This window comes from Trachemys scripta, chromosome 13 (assembly GCF_013100865.1).
Source record: "Trachemys scripta elegans isolate TJP31775 chromosome 13, CAS_Tse_1.0, whole genome shotgun sequence".
NCBI classification, from domain to species: domain Eukaryota; kingdom Metazoa; phylum Chordata; order Testudines; family Emydidae; genus Trachemys; species Trachemys scripta.
The window spans coordinates 2,406,955-2,422,909 of NC_048310.1; the positions used below are offsets into that span (position 1 = coordinate 2,406,955).

General features: G+C 45.8%; 1 protein-coding gene across 1 annotated transcript in view; it reads right to left on the minus strand.

Moving 5' to 3' along the window:
• Positions 1-3,342: 3,342 nt before the first annotated feature.
• The window catches only part of ZFHX3 (zinc finger homeobox 3), a 279,590-nt gene continuing 266,977 nt past the window's right edge, over positions 3,343-15,955 (minus strand). The window contains exon 10 of the mRNA XM_034788358.1: positions 3,343-5,475. Within this exon, the coding sequence (XP_034644249.1) occupies positions 3,923-5,475 (1,553 nt within the window). The 3' untranslated portion in view covers positions 3,343-3,922. The remainder of the gene's footprint in view (positions 5,476-15,955) is intronic.

Below are 15,955 nucleotides of genomic sequence, written 5' to 3' on the forward strand. Positions count from 1 at the left end.
CAAGGATGCTGGCTTGTGTTAATGCCTCTCTGTTGTCTGCATCTTCCTGCCTTGCCTGCTGCATGGGCGCAGGTTGGCTCTCTAAACACATGCCTTACGGTGTAGAAACCTTTTTGCTCATTCTGCACCAGTGGTGAAAGAGCGCCTTTGTGTGTGAAATTTGGCCATCTTCGCCTCTTTAAAAAGCTTTTAATTTAAAAATAAACAGTAACCGGCTCTGTGCTGTGTTTAAAATCTTTTCCTTGTGGGGGTTTTCCATCTCCCCCCTTTTCTAGGAAAAGCAGAAGGGAGGAGACCCCAGCTCTAAGGTTCTAGTTGGTGCTGTTCTAAGCGAACTGAGTAGTACCAGCTACTCGGGTCTCAGAGCTCCCTTTGGGCTTGGTGTCCAGCACCAGGCCACTTTGTGGGTTTTTCTATTTGAAATAGAAAAATGTACATTATGGGGAAATGTTTAAAAAGGCTTTGAAAATGGTCCCCTTCCCACAGCCTCTCAAGGAGCAGAGAGGTGCAAATTCTCAAGTGAAGGCCAGTCTGAAGGGCAGAAGTATAGACAGATATTGAATTACTGGCATAAATTTTAGTGCTCATGAGAGTGAGAGACTAACAGTGCTGGCTACAGATTGGCTTGGTGTGAGCAGACAGGCACCATACAAGTTTCCCCAACACAGCCCGTATGCATCTCAACCCTGACTGGCACCACCCCTGGTATTCTAGTTCTGGGCCTCTCCTGAGCAGCGACTGCTAACTGTACCAGTGTGTTAAAAGACATGGAGGTGGGGGGAGAATAGTGATCTGATAGGGAAAATTATCCTCCAAGGACTTGGTTGAAACCATCACTCATTTAATCTGCGATTGAAGCAGTTTTACAACTGAGGAATCCACAGAACACCTTCAACCTCTGTGGAAATTCTGCAGCAGGAGTCAGACTTTGGCAACCTAACCCTTCTGATGCCCATCAATTTCACTTCTGAGAGCACAGGAGCTCAGCCTGGGCTGGAGAGAGCGAGCAGGCCCTGCAGCCGCTGCTGCATGGCACTTCAAAAGGATGAGGCAATCTCAGACTGAAAGAGTATCTAGAAATATTTAGAAAAAAATATAAGGAAATGAGTTTAAAATACCTTTTAGTGGGTGGGAAGGAAGAGGGAGAAGAAGGAGAGAGAAATTGCACTATGACCAAACGACATAATAAAAACCAAAAGAAAAGATTTCAAAAGATACCTAGCAGAATTTGACAGATAAAGGTAGTGTTAAATTGCTAACTTGTATCACACAGAGAACCAAAAACAAAACAAAATATTTCTATATGATACAGACAGAGTAACATACAACAGTTAAATGGCAAAAAATATATATATATATATATATTTCATAGAATTACAAACAAGATAAAATAATGGAAAACAAAAAACTGTACAACTTTAGAATTTAAAAAATGTTCATCTCAAACACAGGGAGAAATACAAGAACTTTTGTTAAAAGAAAACAGTTTGTTAAAACAGCAAACGCTTTGTGTACTTGTTTTCGTTTTTGACACCTTATGCTACAACTGGATACTCGTATGAATATTAGATGGTACTCTCTTTAGTATTGTCTACTTAAAAAACAATTAAAAAAGGAATTTGCACTGTGTATCAGCCTAGTTAGAAATATGTACAACATTTCAAGATCTAGTCTTTCATTAAACTAAAACCAAAAATTCATAAAAATAAGAGTCCCGGCTAAAAAATGAAATCCGTGTTTCATATCTCGGAATGCTCCAGTCTCTTGAAAAGTTGATGAGTGGCTTCAACATGGGGAAAGAAGCCAGAAGGTGAACAATGGAATCTGCATTCACAGTCTTCGAAGTTCCCTTTTGAAATATAAGGAGGATGGCAGGGCGAATGATTTCACACTTTCAAGGGGTGGGGAGGAAGGGAGATTGTTTCTGTTGATGTTTGGCTAGGGAAGTGAAACAGCAAGTATCTGTCTCCAAAATCTACATTTTAGCAGCACAAAGTTTTTCTTTCAAAGTCCAGACCATAAGAGTGTGTGTGTGTGTGTGTGTGTGTGTGTATTTGTTTGTTTTCCACAAACAGGAATAAAGAGATTAACATAAACACAAGTGCCTCACATACGGGATATTTTTGTTTTGCTCTCTGTACATTACTATCTGATTCTTTGCGGGCTGCACCTCTGGGTCGCTCACCACTCAGACTGCCTAACACAACTTTGAAGTAAAAACTTGTGTTTTGGTATGTTGAATTTTCATAAAGAGTTGCCTCTCTGCTTGCAGAAGAAGCACAGATAACAACCTGGGTACTTTTTTATTCTTTTCTTTATTTAAACTTAGTTTTGTTTGTTTAAATCAGAAACAAATTCTCAAGTAAAAAGAAACCTTTTTGCTCATTCTGCACCAGTGGTGAAAGGGTGTGTCTTTGGATTTTATTTAAAGCATGAATTTTTTTTTTTGAGAGAAAAAATGTAACAAAAGTTATTTTAAAAGAAGGAACAGAGTGCAGCCTAATTACACAAACAAACAAATGCTTATAGTTTAGGAACAGAATCTTTGAAGCATTTACAAATGAGGAAAGGAAGAGAAAAAAGGAAAATGAAAAATAAGAGATAAGTGCACAAGGGTAACAGACATAGGTAAATTGTATGTATATGTCTTAAAAAGTTTCAAACCCCAAACAAAAAATATTCTGCAAGGGATCCTACTGACCCCCCAAACCCTTTGAACTTCTTTCTTTAGTTTTTATAAAATAATTATGCAACCACCCTCTAAGAAATGAAGGCAGCGACCATAAGTGGAAGATTACAGGATGGGTGAAAGGGGAATAAAGGTACAAAGGGGAGAAAAGCTTAGGTGAGTCAATGGATTGCAATCTATCTGGCTAGGAATGAACAAGACAACATCAAATGAGAAGCCGTCAGCTGGACCATACAAAAGCTAAATGTACACAAAAGGGTTTTTTCTTTTAAATCTACCATACTGCTTCAGTTCATTTCCAATGCAACAATCTACTCAACACCAAAAATGGTCATATCTATCATAAATACAGAAAGTCAGTTGTTTTAAAACTTATTTTTAAGCTCCAAGTCCTCAACACTCTTTGTGTTTTTTTTTTCTGAAAAGTGGGAGTGCTTAACTTTTCCCCTTGAAATTGGCTTCATCAGAAAAGCTACCCTTAAAATCCCCAGAAAGCTAAAGCAGTTCACATTGTTTCTCTTGAATACTTTCTGCCCATTTTAAATTAAAAAACAAAAAACAACTCCCGCCCCCGCCCAGCCCAAAACAACCCTCCCCAAAACCCAACAAAACAAAATTATTTTCTGGAACAAAAAACAAAACAAAAACCCCAAAAAACAAACAAAAACATTTATATATATATATATATATATATATATACACACACACACACACACATATATATATATATATAAACAATGATTCTGAAAACAGAACAAAGTGTGAGCGATTGACCTGAGAATAAAAAGACATTACATTTCTTTTTTCTTTTAGCAAGCCATTGGTATCTGAATGCTAAGATAGCAAGAAATTTAAACTGTAGCACGGTGGGCTGCTTTCCCATACAGTGCATGCCGGCCTCTGCTGTGCTATCAATGTGGGGGCGTTATTGGAAAAGGGCAATATACAAGGGGTTTAAGCTCCAAAGACATTAAGGAGGCAGTATGGACTTTTGTCTCCCAGACCAACAGGACCTTCAAAAGGACAAATGTAAGAGGTTTTTTTTTTTTTTTAATTAAAAGAAAAAAATGTAAAACCCACCGGCATTGTTATATGGGAAAACAACCCACACTTTTTCTTTTTTTCTTTTTCTTTTTTTGGTTAGAAGCTTTGGAATTGCAGTTAGTCTATTTTTGAAATTGGTTTGTTATTAATTTTATTTAAATTCATTTTTGTATTGTTCATCTTCAAAGCTTACAATCTGAAGGTGTCCATTCCTACACTAGTTAGACCACTGTCCTTCGGGCAGCTGGGGTCTTTAGGCCCCTCCCCCGGGCTAGCCGGTCCATCTGACTTTTGGCTAAGATCCGTGTCAGACTCCTCCGAATAGTCGTCTGTTGGCATCGAGGGCTGAACCCCTGAGGTGCTGCATGAACTTGAGGTAACCGTTGAAGATGAGGAGAGAGGAGGGAAAGAAGGAGGAGGCGGCTTCCCAAGTGGAGCCCGGGAGACCACTTGAGGCCAAGACTTTCTGGAGGCGTGGGGGGAAGCTGAAGAGGAAGAGGAGGACAGAGGGGGTTGGGGGCTGTCGTTTGAGTGAGCGGCAGACTGCGAGGTAGATGCGGTGCTAGGATCGGGGAGGCAGGCAGAGTGAGGTAATAGACTGGGGTGCTCTTTGGCGTTTCTTGCTGCTCTTGTGATTGTTCGGTGTTTGTGAGGGGCTGACTCGAGATGCTGACTCAGGGCTTCGTCCCCACACACTGTGCTCTCGCACGCCACACACTGGTACGAGCTGCTGCCCTTGCCGCTGCTGCCAGTGGGCACATGAAGCACCATCTCTTGCAGATTCACCACAGACTGGCCGAAGAAGCAGAGGGACTTCAGGTGGTTGCTGGCCGCCTCCTGGTCGCTGAAGCCCGCCTGGCACTTGCGGCACACCAGCTTGTACTGCACCTTTGGAACAATGAAGGGGTCACACAGGGAGTCCGCACTTTTGCTTTCTGCTTCGGGCTCTTCTTGGGGTTTGGGCAGGAGGGGGGACACCTCACGGGGTGCATTTTTCTGCTCTTCTTGTTTGGGGGATTCTTTGGCAGGGTCTTTGTCTGGGGTAGCAGCCCCCAGGGGGACTGGGGTTTGGCTTCCTTTGGGCTGTTGCTGCTGCTGCACTTTCTGCTGCTGCTGCTGCACTTGCCTCTGCTGCTGCTGCTGCTGCTGCTGCAACGCCTCCTGCAGACTCTGCTGATATTGCTGGTACTGCTGCAGCAAGGAGCTGGGGGACAGGCCTAGCAGAGCCTGGGACAGAGCAGGGCTGTAAGGGAACAGGCCTTCCATGCCGTACATGGGCTGCAGGTACCCGCTCTGCAAGGCCCCGGGAATCTGAGGGGCGTAATAGGGCGAAAAGCCGGGGACAAAGTAGGGAAGGAATTGGCTTGTAAGCAAGGCTGTTGGGTCTGAATTCAAGGCAGCCTGCAGTGCCTGGAGCTGGGTAGGCTCCACCGCATACTCCATGGTGGGTAGGGGGGCGGAAAGGGTCACCGCGGGCGCCTCTCCTTTCTCCTTCCTGGGCCCCGGCAGGGAATCCCCCTTCCCTTTGGGCGCCTTCTCCTTCTCTTTCGTCTTCTCACTTTCCTTCTCCTTGCGCTGCTGCTGCTGCTGCTGCGGGGCCAGGGCCGCGGTCGGCTGGGCTGGCGTTGGGGAGCTCAGCGAGGCGGAGGGCTGTTTATTTGGTAATCCAGACGTGGGAAGGCCAGGTGAAGGGACGCTTGTGCTGGGCAGACCCATCAGGTTGGGTTTTGGAGAAGTTAAAGCTGAAGGGGGGGAAGCAACAATAAAATCACTCAGCACCATGCAGGTCGACGAGCCCTACAGGCGTTCTGGCTGAGCAGGCCCGGCCCAGGCTGCATCTCGGCAGCGTCACCTGACGCCAGCTGCTCGGCCATGAGCCAGGCTGCAGGGGAGCAGCTCTGTAAGTGACACTTGTAACCTACAACGTGCTTTAGAAATATGAGGTCAGGGCGCTAGCCTGGGACGCCAGAGACCCGGGTTCAGTTCCCTGCTCAGCCAGACTCCCTTTGGGACCTTGGGCAAGGTCACTTGGCCTCTCTGTGTGCCTCAGTTCCCTCTCTGCACAATGGGGATAATAGCACTGCCCTGCCTCCTAGAGGGGCTGTTCATACAGATAGTAAAGACTGTCAGGAGCTCAAACTATACAGGCCAGATAAACACCTAGGAGTAATGAGTTAATCCGTTCGGTTTCCCTACCTAGTTTTGGCGACAGGGCTGTTTGACTCACCAGATTTAGCTGCCTAATGCCTGGCACCAGAGATCAGCTTCCCATCCCACTCCCACAGCAAGGGGCCCGACTGTCCTGACCTGTTCTGGCTACAAGCAGAGTCCTGGCAGGCACGGAGGCAGGGGGGCAGTGCTGACTTGGCAGAATGCCACAGGCGAACAGCAGCACTGATTCAGGGGGGATGGGATGCGAAGGTGCTGCAATCATTTTTCCACTAATGAAAATAAGTTTTAGTCTAAAAATATTTTTAAATGACAAATAGCAGGAAAGAAGAGAATGGAGGAGGGGCAAACAGGGAAGGAAAGGAGTGGTGCAGAGCAAGAGGGGAGGGGAAAAGCAAAAGAACCGGTTAGAACAGGTGCAAAAGAGGAGCCCTCCTTTTCTTGTTTTCTTTGCCAGTTCACTGACTCCCACTGTCCTCCTTGAGGAAAGCAGATCTTCCCCTAACACAAGTGTCCAACCACCTGAAGACTCTCCCTCCCCCACCCTCTTTTCTTAGTTTGGCAAAATCCCTCTCTTAATGGTTGCAGAATGCTGATGAGTGTCTGCTTTCCTAGGAAATGTTATATGGATATGAAGTACAGAATCCCCTTCATACTAGAGATGCTTGGAATGTCCCTTATTTGGCCAGGACAGATGAATGTCTGCCACAATCCATTATTTAGGAACTGCTGGAGGGCGTCCAAGGGGTCGGAGAGAGAGCAGCCAGGGGAATATTGGCGAGGCCAGGGAGAACAGCAGAAAAGAATAAGCACTTGCATTGTAACTAATCTGTTTTGTTTATAAAGTGATATGATGTTTGTTGTGTCCAGCCACAGGACTGGAAAAGCAAGTGAAAAAGCTGGTGATGGGGGGAAACAGCTGGGAAACCATCGTCAATAACAAAAGGGGCAAGTAAAGAGAAGGGCAAGAGACAACAATCCACAACTCTTTCACTAGCCAACATCTTCCTTAGGCAGTCAGACAATCCAATCCCAGATCAGCTAGCTGAGTGAGGAATATTGTGCACTGCAAATTGTAAGGGCTGGAAAAACTCTAAACTTCAGGAAGGCAAAAGCAGCAAACATTCTCTGCTCCCACCCTGAGAAGGAGCCAGTGTTCAGTGGCAAACTGGGAGAGTCTCTGTTTCTAAAAGCCAAGCTTTATCACACGTAATGCTAGGCTGTGGCCAATCACCACAATGACCTTTCCCTTCCCCAGCAGCTCTTTTCAGAGGCTGAGATCTTCAAAGGCACCTGGCCTTTCGATGGCCCATTCCCAGTAAGCAGCTTGCAAAATCTCAGCCTAAACTCTTTGGGGCAGGCGTATGCCCTCTTCTGTGTCCGTACAGTGCCTAGTACACCGTGGGCACCACTGAAAACAAACACTAGGGGTCTGTCTACACAGCAAAGAAAAACCTGCGGCTGGCCCATGCCAGTTCACTTAGACTTCTGGGGCTTGGGCTATGGGGCTCTTCCATTGCTGTGTAGATGTTCCGGGCTTGGCTGGAGCCCAAGCTCTATGACCTTCCCACCTCACAGGGTCCTAGAGTCCAGGCTCCCACCCAAGCCTGGAACATCTTATCAGCAATAGAACAGCCCCGCAGCTCAAGCCCCACGAGCCCGAGTCAACTGGCATGGGCCAGCCATGGATGTCTAGCTGCTGGGTAGACATATGCTAATAATAGGGTTGTAGACAACTCAGATCCCTGGTCCTCTCTTTGCTGGCCTTTCTGCGATAGAACTATCAGTCACACAGCCTCATCTGACTAGGTGCAGACCTCAATTTAGAAATGCTAGTTTGTAAGGATAGAAGTACTTAACCCCACAGAAGGGATTTTTAAATATAAATAGCCATACATGAGCTGCTATGGACTAAGCACAAGTGACTCCTTTATGGTAGTGTTGCCAACCCTCCACAACTGTCCTTGAGTTTCCAGGAATTAAAGATTAATCTTTAATGAAATAATATGTCATGTGATGAAACCTCCAGGAATAAGTCCAACCAATATCGGCAACTCTACTTTCTGGTGATGGTACTGCATATGTTCCCAGGGTCACAACAGCCCTAGTCAGACATCACCAACGGCATACAAGAACTGTAAGGTAACTCTTTCTAGAGGGATATAACTGGAGCATTCTCATGAATGGATCTGCTCTGCTCAGTACTGACTACTCTTATCCTCTGCCTCTGTTCCAACCAAAAGCTGTGCCCAGTTACCTCAAAGCATGAAGGCATTTTCCATTTCCTATTTTGGTGCGGCCAACCAGATCATCCCATGTCAGCCTATCTGAAAGTTATCTCCTCTAATTCCAGAGCTAACTCTAACTTCCTTCCAATTCATGTCCCGTATCAATTATGAAATATCATTCTTCCAGATACAAGGAGGGCTCCCCACTGAGAGACAGTTGCATAAACTGATCTCTGACTAATGAGACTTAGGAGATCCTCCCCTAAGAGCAGGTTCTCCTGTCACTGCCAATTGCGGGGTTCTTGCACCTTCCTTTGAAACAGCTGATATTGGCCACTGGTGGAGCCAGGGTACTGGACAAGGAGGACTTCTGGTTTGACCCAGACTGGCAGTTCCTACATCTTTCACTTGGTTTCCTGTAATAAAGCTGGGGCAAATAGCTGGGGCAAATATTAATTTGAAATCTTAATGAATTTGCTTGTGTCATAGCTCTTTTTTGCCATAGTCTGTCAGCTTTCACAAGATTAATCTTGACCAGCATGGATACCTGCAGGAAATAAATTTAAGATTTACTACCTGTGAATGTTTATCTGAGTATAAAGGTTACACTTATCCATTGAGGGAAGAGAAACAATACCACGTGCCTTTTGTGATGTATCACAACTAAACAATACAGCTTTAATAACAAGCCACAGAGTACATGAAATTTGCCAGATATTTTCCACCAGATAATTTGAGAGAAAAATCACCATCAGTTTGTAGACAAACTACAAACCAATAAAAGGCAAAAACACATAGAATAAATTATTAACTACAAATTATTCATTTATCTCTGTTGCATACTTTTATCAAAGTCTTTCCTAGACTTAACTATATTTCCCAAACTGGAGTTATTCCTACAGAGGAGACCCATTTCCCTTCCCAGGTACACAGTACTTATGGGTGGTTCCTTAGATGTGTCACAACAGTTTGCTATAATCACTTCCCAAGGTCTATACAAAGTTGTTGCATCTTGCATTCTAGGCCTGATTTTTTTCCTGACTGGAAAGGGAACCAAGGAAAGTCTTAGTTTGGGGAAGCAGAAAGAAGAAAAGACTTAGGGAGCTGCACCAAGGAACTTGTCTACAGTAGGTTTCCCCCCTAAAATTTCTCATGGGTGCAGCTCCACTGGTAGTAGGAAAAGTGTAGATGTGGTGCTGGTAGTTGCTGGCTTTTTAACCTTTATTACTAAAACTGATGGGCAATGTTACAGAAAAAAAGCCTAGTGCAAAGAAGGCCTCAAAAGAAACCAGTAACCCCACATTCCCTTTCTCTTAGAAGCTTCCCTTGATTGGACAGGTTGGTGAGTCAAAAAACAATCTATGAGCTAGGGTAACTAGAACCAGGTAATTTACTAGGCGGCAGAGAAAGCTGTTTCAATTTCTTCCAAAGAACTGAAAATCCACAGTAGCAATTTGACTCTGAATGCCTGTCATAATGCCCAAGGGACTAAGAGTTGATGTCTCTGTCAGGTACTTTTTCTACAGCTGCACAAGCAGCAGTTGTTCCTTCGGCCAAAGGGCTCAAGAGTAGAAGGGAAAGTGCCTGTGCCAAGCAAAGTCATTGTGAACTTCAGAAATGATCAACCTCATTAAACTCTCTCTAGATTAGGGAGAGCTAGGCATGGCTATTGCAAAGAACTGAACAGACTGAGTTTCTAAATTCTTTTGTCCTTATTGGGTAAAAATTCATGGATCCATAAACCTCTAATGCTGCCTCTGCCTTTCCAGTATGGGATGCTTTGGGCATACAGCCTTGATGTAGTTTCAAAGTTTATGTGGTATTTAGATATCCCCTTAAGGCAAGAACCTAGTATTTTGGGTGGAAGTAAATGCACCCTAATGTATTCTCACAAAGGAGATGGATTAATAGTGGAACATGAAGCTGGCTAGTTTTCCCCACAGAAGGGATAGCCAGTAACAATGTAGTCTCTAGGGCTGTGAATCTTTACTCTACAGTTGTTAATAGCTGGGGCAAAAGGAGTGCTGCTGAAAGGGTTTGAAGCATCAGTCCTGTCCACTGCCACTGGCACACAAGCTCCTGAAAAGAAAAAGTCTCCTGATGCCCTTAAGGGGAAATAAAACAAACGCTCTCAGTTTCTCATAGGCAGGGCCCATGTTTTCAGAGATCCCACAGCTGTGGGATTTGCTGCAGCATCCAGCCCTTCCTGCAGACTCGTGCTGCAGAATCTAACCCTTCATTTAGGGAAAGTCCAGCCTTATAGCTGCAAACTGCTCAAAGGTGAACTGACCACAAACTGATGCAGAATCAGGAAATACTGCAGACAGCCAAAAATAGCCCTGACTTTAAGCTGTGCCTCTTAGGAGAGACAGCTCAGGAGGTGAAAGGTCTCCGTTATACTTCCCAAAGCCTGAGCTGGGTCAGGGCAAGAGGGGCACCATGAGGCCATTCCTAGCAGGAGAGCTCCAGTGTTTCTAGCTCCTTTACACCACAGCAGCAGCAGAAGGGCCAGAAAACAGTCAAGAACTGGGGAAAGTAGCTCTCAGTGAGGTGCTAAGTGCCCCATTTATCTTGGTGTGGTGTGGATGCTGAAAACTAATGATAATAATTTAAATGCTAGTATCGTTAACCATCTAGGGGCACGCCTACACTGCAGTAACACATCCACAGGTAGCCTGGATCAGATGACTGGGGCTTGGGCTATGGGGCTATAAGACTGCAGGAAGATGTTTGCTCTAGGGCTGCAGCCTGAGTTCTGGGAGCTGCAAGATGGAAGGGTGCTGGAGCCTGGGCTCCAGCCCAAGCCTGAACCTCTACACCACAATCTTAAGTATCAGAGGGATAGCCGTGTTAGTCTGAATCTGTAAAAAGCAACAGAGGGTCCTGTGGCACCTTTAAGACTAACAGAAGTATTGGGAGCATAAGCTTTCGTGGGTAAGAACCTCACTTCTTCTGATGCATCTGAAGAAGTGAGGTTTTTACGCACGAAAGCTTATGCCCAAATAAATCTGTTAGTCTTTAAGGTGCCACCACACTCCTTGTTGTTTTTGTAGATACAGACTAACACGGCTACCCCCGATACTTGACACCATCAGAGAGCCAGTTACCCTGGGTGAGTAATCCCTTTCTTGCCTGCACAAAGGCGTAGAGTAGTAGTGGCCTGCTTGAGCACGTGGGCTAAGGATCCCTGGAGAGTTCAACAGTGACTGAAGCAATGGCCTTCTGAAGCCAGCATCTGCTCTGGATGCTGTCTTGAGACAACGGTGATTTGTGAAGGTGTGAATTGAGCTTCATGCAGCAGCCCTGTGTATTTCAGATAAGGGCATAATATGGATAGATACCACTGAAGCTGCTGTTCTCTAGTTCAGTGAGCCCTGAGATGTTCAAACACAAGAGCAGCAGCTAATTCATAGCATTCCTGGATGTACAGTCTTATCTGCTGAGACAGCCTTTGAGTTGAGACAGCTCAACCTTTGGAGTTTTCTCTAAAGACCACCAATAATCTGTTTGACTTCTAAACAGGGTAGTCCTTTCTAAGTAGCAGCTGATTGCTTTTAACGGCCAGAGTATGTAGCCTCATCTCCACAGGATACTGATGGGACTTTGGGAGAAATAAAGATAGTGATATAGCCCAAAGTGAAAATCTGACACAACACTGGTTAGAAATTTGGGCTGAGGCTTAAGACAGACCAATGCAGTATAAGATGGGCTGGCCAACAGGGTCTGCTGTTTGGAGAATACCAAGACCTTCAGCAGGAAGTGACAGAGGAAGAAAGATCCCATGAATTAAGAGCCCCTCTCTGAGTATGGATAAGATGAAATTCACAGTACAAGAACCAATAAAACCCCTGAATGGGACAGCATATGCTTGTAAGAGCCTGTAAAATGGTTTCATCAGGGGACTGGTAAATACCGTGCTTCCTTTCACAGGGCCATGATAAGCACAAACAGTGATGGAGCCAGACCTTCGCCATGGCTGAGAATTGCTTTGCGACTGTCAGAGAGTGGAAAAAGTCTGGTAACCAGGCAGGAAACAAAGCCATGGCTTCTAGCATAACTTCGAGTAAAGGGTTTTCTGGACTCCAGCAGAGCTGTCCTAATCTCTTCAGCTGAAGACATCCTGCCCGAGAAATTCAGAAGTCACACTGCCAGGTGAACACCCTGCTGTTTGGATGGGATAAAGGATCTTGACTTGAGGGAGGTGGAGCGGATGATCTTTAGAGAGCCAGAACCAGCTGTGCTATATCTAATCTGGCATAACTAAGGTCACACTAGCTTTGTCCTGTCAAATCTTCCTGACTCTTGTGCACTGGGGATCCCTGTCAGCTCTCAAACAGAATTTTAGACACTGCTGTTCTGACTTGCAGCAAACTAGTTCATGATGAGCTCATCCTGCATATATCAGAAGAGCCACTGAAACTACTCATGCTGATTTGCAGCCTTCAGAGTCATGGTTGTTGGCTAAAATAGTGTTTAACGGACCTTCATTGTGAATGCATCATTCTCATGGTTTGCTTCCTCTGTTCAGGTAATCTATCACAACCATAGTATCTGAGAGAATCTGCACTGAATTTTCTTTGATCCATGGGAAATGGGACCTGATAGCCAATCTGATGACTTAAACCTCTAGCAAATTTGTACGGGCCTGGACTCCTCAGGTCTCCGTGACAATGAAGATTCAAAGCTCCTAGGTGCACCCCTCAACTCAGATTGCAATTATTGTCTAATGAACGAGAGCAGAGAAAGGTATCCGCGTTAAGACATTCTCTGGTAGCACCCATCACAGAAGACAGCCTATGCCCTGCTGAGAGGAAACAAAGAAGGAGCAAGTCTCCTCCAAGACATGAATTACTCTGCTATAAAACTGGGAGCTTGTAAGCCAGTCTTCCAGGTATGGATGTACCTGTGAGATCAGACATCAGATGTACCTGTCAAAACCAACCATTTGAGGAATGCCCTCAGGACCGCAGCCAGCCTGAAAGTGCATGCCCTGCACTGGTAGTGTTTTCTGGCCATCATAAACCTGAAACACGTCCCGTGCCTTTACCTTCTTGAGATGTGGAAGTAGCACCTTGAAAGTTGAGGGCGAAGAGGAGGGGTTATGCTTCTCAAAGAAGCTATTCATTATTTGATTTTCCTTAAATATTGGTTTAATTCATGGAGGTCCAGGATAGGACACAGGCCAGCATTTCTTTTCAGAATAATAAACTTTTCCTGCACTGTGCTCTAGCACCACCTTTATGGTTCTTGTTATCAGGAGGATTAAGACCTCTTCTCACAATAGTTTCTTCTGAGAAAGTACCCTGAAAAGGGAAGATGGTTATATTTTGGCATGGCTTTGAACCGAAGGGAGAACGCCCCATTCAATGATCTCTAGGGTCCAACAGGTAAAGAAACGGCTTTCTGTGCTTGGGACGAATAGTTCCCAAAGAAGAGTAGAACAGGAAGCTGGGCAAGGGTCTAAATCTCTTGGAACTGGGGTCGAGTCCTCCAGCACATGCTTGCTTAGCTACAGCAGGACTGGCCATTGGGTCCCCAGGAGTAGATACCATTCGTTAGCTGAGGCTGAAACAACAACTAAGGATCTTTGCAGAATAATTCAAATCTTTCCCCGGGGAACTATAGAATATAGCACATAGGTGTATAAAATCTAACTTCCTAGAAACTGAGTCAACAGAGGCAGGGTGTTTCAGACTTCTTTGGCTGGTTTCAACAGATCTTCATTAATAGGCTAGAAAGTTTTCTCTCTCTTCCTTGGAGTTCCAAGAAACCACACGAATTCTGTGAATTCTTGAACTTGGCAACTGCAGGAAACTCCAGAGCTACTGCCATTCTGTTCATTTCGCCCCTGAAAGGCCTAGGCATCACGCAGAGGAGAGGAGGAAGTAGTTAAGACAGTCTCATCCAGGGATGAGGTTAAAAAGGGGGCCTCTGAAGGCTCTCCCACCAGTTCCTCTTCCTCCTCTGAGGTAGAGTGGCTGAGGCATAAATACTGCAAGGGATGCAGAAATAGCAGGCTACAGGAGCCTTAGCCTTATCTGGAAGAAGAGACTTCCTGGGGAAAGGAGACTCTGATCGCTCATCATCGCTCTCCGATACAGGAAATGGAGGATCATAGGCTCCAAAAGCTCTAACTGTACCCATATTGAGGAAATCCTAGGTAAAACGCTGGAGCTATCCAAGATCCTTTCTGGTGCTCCCCTGAGGTGTACCTGCAGCAGAATGTTAAAGAACCTGCTTTTCTCGATTTCAACACTTCTATGGGACTGAGTTGAGATCTGGCAGGAATTGTGGACTCTGGAGTCTGATGGCACTGGCTTAGTCTAGAACTGGGGCTCCTGTTGAGGACTTCTCCATATGGCGCCAGGCAAAAGACAGTTCTGGAGAGAGCCTGACAAATCAGAAACCATTTGACACATCCTAAGAAGAGCAGTCGGGTGCAACACTTAGGGCAGGTCCAAGTCCTCTCACATCTCCTCCTCTAGCGTCTTCAAAGAATGGTCTCTCTTGTTCCTTTGGCCATGCCAACCTGACGAGTGTGCTCAGGCAGATGAGATGGCCATTCTGAAGAGGCCCTATTCTGAAACCCCAATAGTCCAGGGAAACTACACTGTGCTCCAGCTAGACTCGATAGTAGGGTCTTTGGTAGAGCACTTTTTCTTACTATGAGGCTTCCTCAAACCACTGGCACTGTAGAAGGTGCTCTACCTAGCTCCATTCAAAGAACTCCTGTAATCATCGGGGCCTAAGAGGCCTCTCTCAGTTGTGAACCTAACTATTGGAAAGTGGATGGAAATGTATGAAATGGTTCTAGTCACCCGTAACAAGAAACGTAGATGGGAAAAGGTAACAAAACTCATCCCGTTACAGAAGAATGTTTATAAAAATCAGTAAGAGTGGGGGGGGGGAAAAAAAGACAGTTAGTCTGAACAAATAGGCTTTACCGATACCACTCAAGGACTGACACTGGTACAGGCTTGCCAGGTCTCAGGAGTGGCCAAGACTGCGTGCCATGGCTGTAGGGTGACCAGATGACAAAGATGAAATATCGGGACGTGGCCAAGACTCCGTGAGCCATGGGCGCGGTGCAGGAGGCCCAGGCCTGCCTCACCTTCTACCGGGGGCTGGGGCGGAGGGAGCCGCTGCAGGATCTCTGCCGGGCCGTGCTCACCTTCCTGGAGAAGTTGGATTGGAGCAGTTCGCAGGGTGAGTGCTGGGGGCCACCTCCTCCCTCCAGGCTTGCGCTGCCATACAGCTGATCAGCAGAAGCCTGGGAGGGAGGAGGAATGCAGTGTGCTTGGGGAAGAGGCGGGGCCAGAGCGGAGATTTGGGGAGGTATCCAATGGGTCAGTGAGGGGGCGGGGCTTGGGGGCTGGACCAGGGCGGGGATTTGGGGAAAGATCCAATGGGGGAAGGGACGAGGCTGGGGTGTGTGGGGGGGCAAGAGCCCCTCCAGGCTCCGCCTGTGCGCTGGAGCTGAGGGCAAAATTGCTTGTTTGTCCAGTGTCCCAATCGACGCGGGACAAACAAGCAAATACCGGGACAGTCCCGATAAAATCGGGATGTCTGGTCACCCTACATGGCTGTGTTGCTCAATGAGACTGCAAATGTAAATCAACACCAAAGACAAGTTGCATTTTCAAATCTTTAAAAAAAAAACAGGAGTACTTGTGGCACCTTAGAGACTAACAAATTTATTAGAGCATAAGCTTTCGTGGACTACAGCCCACTTCTTCGGATGCATCCGAAGAAGTGGGCTGTAGTCCACGAAAGCTTATGCTCTAATAAATTTGTTAGTCTCTAAGGTGCCACAAGTACTCCTGTT